The sequence below is a fragment of the Myotis davidii genome, unplaced genomic scaffold (genome assembly GCF_000327345.1).
Source record: "Myotis davidii unplaced genomic scaffold, ASM32734v1 scaffold1388, whole genome shotgun sequence".
Lineage (NCBI taxonomy): Eukaryota > Metazoa > Chordata > Mammalia > Chiroptera > Vespertilionidae > Myotis > Myotis davidii.
Window position 1 is genome coordinate 189,352 of NW_006298864.1, and position 6,118 is coordinate 195,469.

Sequence of the window (6,118 nt, forward strand, 5' to 3'; positions counted from 1 at the left end):
TCTCCTTTATTTGTGTTCTGTATTACAGTTTTTATGTTACTCATTGTACTATTATTCCTGTTTCCTGTGGGGTTTTTGTTCATGGATAGCTGTCTACTTACACTGGGATAGGGGACAGTTCTCATATCTCTGATTCTGTCATCTTGTTGATGTCACTCCCATAGGTCTTTTTGCTGTGGTCTATTTTGTGCTTTGTTGTTCTACCACAGTGTTGACCATCCTTTTCAGTGTTTCTTTTAAGATTCCTATTGTCTTTATCCCATGTAATGGCTCAACTGGGATTTAAGGGCAAGAATCATTTATGCATCACAGAAGAAACATGACTTTAAGAATGTCAGGTTGGACCCAGAGGCATGTTTTTCCTTGATGAAGGGCTATTAGAAAGGGTTCGATGGCAGAGCTTATTAAGGTCATAACTAGGGACCCATTTTGTTCAACAGTATTTTGTTGCAATTGCCCATTCCTCACCCCAATCTACTTGTTCTTGCATATCGTTGACACTTTGCCAACTACTCAGTTTTAATAGTGATCATTTCTACTTGGATTCCCAGCCTATGAATAACCTTAACCTCTCTACACTGCACTGCTACCTTTTTCACACGTCTCTCTTAACTGCAAACCAACGTTGGTCCATGCCTGCAGGGCTTCAGAGTGCACACATATTATTATATTCTCGTTGAGCATCATGTGCTCTGATAAAATTGACTTTTATGGGTTTGAGCACATTCAATTATTCTACACAAACTCAGGTCCGCAGCATGAAAAGTCCTAAAGAAAGTTGTTTGTGGAGGAACGATGAGTAGAGCCTTCCTCTCTTATTTGTATCCCATCCTGTGCTTCCGTTTCTCCCTTGGTGAGATTTTCACCATTGGCTGACCTTTGGGGCCAAGTAGTGTATACCAGCCATTTCCTCAGTGTCTAACTCACTTTTCTTAAAAATCATTCTATGGAATCATGCCTCGTCATGACAGATAAGCAGTTATAGTGAAGATACTATTTTTTTTCTACGGTCAACATGTACCTCACCAGCGTTTCCTTTTGTTCAGGTTGCTGCTGTGGAGCAGAGAATGTGGAGGCACTGACTGAACAGAACATTTCTGTAGGAGTGTCACAGGCAAGGAATCCCAAGTTAGCCTTGTCTTCCTTGAAGAGCCACCCCTGTGAGAGTTGTGGACTAGTCTTGAGGAACATTTTCCACTTGATTGAGCTGCAGGAAACTCAGCAAATCCATGTACTATTGAGGTGTGGGGCATGTGCAAAACGATTTTTTTTCAGTGCAACATTTCACCAGCACCAGGAGGAGCACTTTAGAGAGAAGCCTTTTATTAGAGATGTGGACAGAATCTCCCTTGCAAAGAGCTGCAGTTTCGACATGTCCCAGGAGCATTTAACCTGTGTGCAAGTTGGGCAAGGCATCCTTACTGGGTCAGGACATCTCCCCCCAAAGGCTACTCAGACCAGGGACAGGCCAAATGAAATCTCAACATGTAAGGTGACCCTCCAAAGGACTAAAAATTATTACATTAGGAAAGAATATAAGAAAGCCATTGGCTGCAACCGCGTGTTTGTTCAGGATAAGAATGTTCATACTGGAAGAGTGGGTTTTGTGTGCCGTGAATGTGGAAAATATTTTAGCAGAATTTCTAGTTTTTGTTATCATAAGAGATTTCACATTAGAGAAAGGCCTTATGAGTGCAGTGAATGTGGGAAATCTTTTACCAGTAGCACTGGACTCCTTTATCACCAGAGATTTCACACTGGAGAAAAGCCTTATAAGTGCCGTGAATGTGGGAAATCTTTTACCAGTAGCACTGGACTCCGTTATCATCAGATATTTCACACAGGAGAAAGGCCTTATAAGTGCAGTGAATGTGGGAACTCTTTTACCAGGATATATTACCTTCGTTGTCATCAGAGAATTCACACTGGAGAAAGGCCTTATAAGTGCAGTGAATGTGAAAAATCTTTTACCAGTAGCAATGGTCTCCGTTATCATCAAAGATTTCATACAGGAGAAAGGCCTTTTGAGTGCAATAAATGTAAGAAGTTTTTTATCGGGGTTACTGGCCTTCATTATCATCAGAGAGTTCATAATGGAGAAAGGCCTTATAAGTGCAGTGAATGTGGGAAAACTTTTATGAGTAGCACTGGCCTCCGTTATCATCATTTATTTCACACAGGAGAAAGGCCGTATGAGTGCAATGAATGTGGGAAATCTTTTACCAGGATCTACTACCTCCGTTATCATCAGAGAGTTCACACTGGAGAAAGGCCTTATGAGTGTCATGAATGTGGTAAATCTTTTACCAGTAGCAATGGCCTCCGTTACCATCAGAGATTTCACACAGGAGAAAGGCCTTATGAATGCAGTAAATGTGGAAAAGTTTTTACTGGGATCACTGGTCTTCATCATCACCAGAGAGTTCACACTGGAGAAAGGCCTTATGAATGCAGTGAATGTGGTAAAGCTTTTACTAGTGGCACTGGCCTCCGTTATCATCGGAGATTTCACACAGGAGAGAAGCCTTATGAGTGCAGTGAATGTGGGAAAGCTTTTACCAGTAGCACTGGCCTTCGTTATCATCTGAGATTTCACACAGGAGAAAGGCCTTATGAGTGCAGTGAATGTGGGAAGTCTTTTTCCAGGATCTATACCCTTCGTTGTCATCAGAGAATTCACAGCGGGGAAAAGCCTTACCAGTGCAGTGAATGTGGAAAATCTTTTGCCAGTAGAAATGGCCTCCGTTATCATCAGAAATCTCACAGTGGAGAAAGGCTTTATGAGTCCACTTAATATGGGAAATTTTTTATCCGGATCCATGGCTTTTGTGGTCATCAGAGTTCAACTGGAGAAAGGCCTTATGAGTGCAGTGAATGTGTGAAATCATTTAGCCAAAATTCTAATCTTTCTCTGCACTAAAGAGTTCAATGAAATGGAGGCCTTAGATTTGTAGGAAATGTACATACTTTTAGTTCAGTCTTAACAATTTTGTATGAAATTCTTTGTGAAGCCTTATTTTTCTCATATATTCAACCATCAACTGTAGGGAGATTCACTGTGAATTTTGCTCATGTGAAAAAAACGTGAGTCCAGGTTGCATTTTGTAATTTAGCCAGATATGTCTTGCCAGATCTATGTTACTGCATATTTCTGTTGCTGAAGCTATTTCACAGGTATCCAGAGATTGCATGAGTCATCATCTTAGTGTATTTGCGGAGATAACTTCTTTGATTTGAGAAAATTAGGAGCTGCCTGAGCTTAGGAGGTCTCATTCTTTTTTTTTTTTAATCCTCAGCCGAGGCTATTTTGCCATTGATTGTTATACTCACCTGAGGATATTTTTCCATTGATCTTTGTTTTTTTTTTTTTTTTTTTTAGAGATAATGGAAGAGACAGAACCTTTCATGTGAGAGAGACACATCAATTGGTTGCCTCCTGCACCCAGTTCTACTAGGGAGGGGGGATCAAACCTTCAACCGAGGTACGTGCCCTTGACCATAATTGAACCTGGCACCCTTCGGTCCGAAGGTGTACACTCTATCCACGGAGCCAAACAGGCCTGGGCTTTTAAAAAAAATTTATTTAAATGTTTTCATCAGGGCACATGCCTGGGTTGCTGACTCCATCCCCATTGTGCGGTGTGCAGAAGGCAGCCAATCAGTGATTCTCTCTCATCGATGTTTCTATCTCCTTTCCTCTCTGAAATCGATACACACACACACACACACACACACATGCATATATATTTTTTAAAATATATTTTTATTGATTTCAAAGAGGGAGGGAGAAGAAGGGAGAGACAGAAACATCAGTGATGAGAGAAAATCGCCAATTCGCTGCCTCCTGCATGCCCCCCTACTGGGGATTGAGCCTGCAACTCAGGCATGTGCCCTTGACTGGAATCGAACCTGGGACCCTTCAGTCTGCAGGCTGACGCTCTATCCACTGAGCCAATTGGCTAGTACTCAATAAAAATATATTTTTTAAAATATTGAAGGCCTTTTTTTCTAAGTCTTCTTTAATCTCGGTGTTCTCTTTATTCTGTCAGCTAGTTTAAAAGCATATTTGGGCTCTACAAGCATACGAGGCGAACAAGTTTTATGGGAGTTTCTAACTTTTCCTATGAACAATATGGTGCAGAAATTAGCGTAGCAATTTTTGTCCATTTTGCATTGCTGCTCACATTTTCCTAGGAAAGACTGTGGACTCTCCAGTACTCATGTGAAGCCTGGATTCTGTGAGTCTAGACGCCAAAGATCACTCCAAAGAGGGGATAGCTGTGACAACTTCAAATACGCCTGGAAGCAGCATTAATTTTTTCTTATTTTTTCAGAGGGTGCCAATACTTTTGATGGGAATTTCTTGCCCAAGTCTTGTAAAGGGTTTTTTGCCCTCATATCTACAATTCTGTGGATGATGGTCACTGGTTGGAGGACCATAGCAGTTAGGGGAGCCATGATTGCTACAGAACCACTGGTCTACACTGTGTTGGAAAAGAGTGCTGTCAACTAGATGGAATGTGCCTTTTGTAAACGTGCATCCAGAAATGTTCTGAGGAAAAGACTGCAGGGTGGCATGTACACAGATCTGAGGATGTCCACGCATGTTTATCTTCTGTGGTGCAGTCATTGTCATTGAATATAATCAAACGTTTCTCTGTGTTTCTGTAGCTTCTCAGACATTCATGTCAGAGCCATTGGTACCCTGGCAGAAAAAGAAAGATAGGACACGTGTGTGTATATAGTCCCAGGGATATCGTTTTGTGTTCCAGCCAGTATTTGTGTTGGTTTGGGTCAAAGTCCTTTATGTTGGCTATATTTGCTATTACTTAGGCAAGACACTTTCACAGGGCATGAGAAGATAGATTGAATATCAAGTTGGCAAACCGGTTTTTTTCAAAAAATGTTGGATGTACAATTAAAAAAAAAATCTTGCACCAATTTGAAGAAGGTTTAATTAGTAAATGCAATGTCAGGTGTAATATTTGATGATCCTTCACATGCATGTAACTGAAACCAGCACCATAGTCACAATACCAGCCATATCTGTCTCTGAATTTACTTCATGTTCTTTATCAATCTCTCTGCCCTTCACAGCTTTCCAAGTAACCATAGATTTATACTCCATTTTAATAGATACCTTTGCAATTTCTAAGTTTCATATGATGGGAATCAGCATTTTTTCAGCTTTTATTTATGTTGCATAATGGTTTGGAGATTTATTAATGATATATTAGCTTTTTTTGGAGTGAAAAGTTTTTTATCTTTGACATTATTATTATTATTATTATTATTATTATTATTGAAATGGAAATTTAATGCAGGGAAGTTGTTACATGGATAACAGGTGGAATGCCAAGCACAGGCAGTGAAGATGTCTGCAGGAGAAAGTCACTAGTACAACACTTGGAGTCACATTGAGGAAATGCTGTTGGTACCCAACACTAGGGGTCACAGGGAGGACATGGTGTTACCACAGCCCAGGAGCTGAGGCCACTTGTCAGAAAGGGAATCACAGCAGTACTGTTGGGTAGGAGCCAAGGAGACAAGCAATCTCTTGAAGTCATGAGCGAAGTGAAGGAATGCCCTTGCTCCCTCTTTTTTTTGTTTTAATTTTTAATTTGCTATATTAATTCGTTTATTAAATATGGTTACTTCTAATTTTTGACTATTTGTAATAAAGCTGCTACAAACATTTCTGAGAAAGGAATGGAGAGGGAGAGAGAAACATGGATGAGAAAGAGAAACATCCATTGGCTGCTTCCTGCATGCCCCCTACTGTGGTTTCAGCCTACATGTGCCTTGACTGGGAATCAAACCCGTTACCTCCTGGTGCATGGGCCGTCACACAAACACAGCCACACCGACTCACCTGCAGTGGACACTTTTTATAATCACACTTTCAGAAGTCTAGTTTCTTGATAATATAATAAGCTGTTGCTTTATAGAATCCCCCCTTTTTTCCTGGTCTCCTGTCATGGGGTCTCCTGTCTTCTTGCAATGGAATAGGTCTCTCAGGAGGACCAGGTGGCATCAGGGTGGGCAGGGTATTTTGGGAGTCCCAAAGCCACTGCAGAAGGAAATAGGGGGGCAGTGATCAGACTCCCCATGCCCTGGG

At 41.0% G+C, this 6,118-nt stretch overlaps 1 protein-coding gene across 1 annotated transcript in view; it reads left to right on the forward strand.

Annotated features, from left to right (window-relative positions):
- LOC102770139 (zinc finger protein 883) overlaps positions 1 to 3,313 on the forward strand; it is a 12,945-nt gene extending 9,632 nt beyond the window's left edge. The window contains exon 3 of the mRNA XM_006774510.2: positions 1,047 to 3,313. Within this exon, the coding sequence (XP_006774573.1) occupies positions 1,047 to 2,794 (1,748 nt within the window). The 3' untranslated portion in view covers positions 2,795 to 3,313. The remainder of the gene's footprint in view (positions 1 to 1,046) is intronic.
- Positions 3,314 to 6,118: the final 2,805 nt, after the last annotated feature.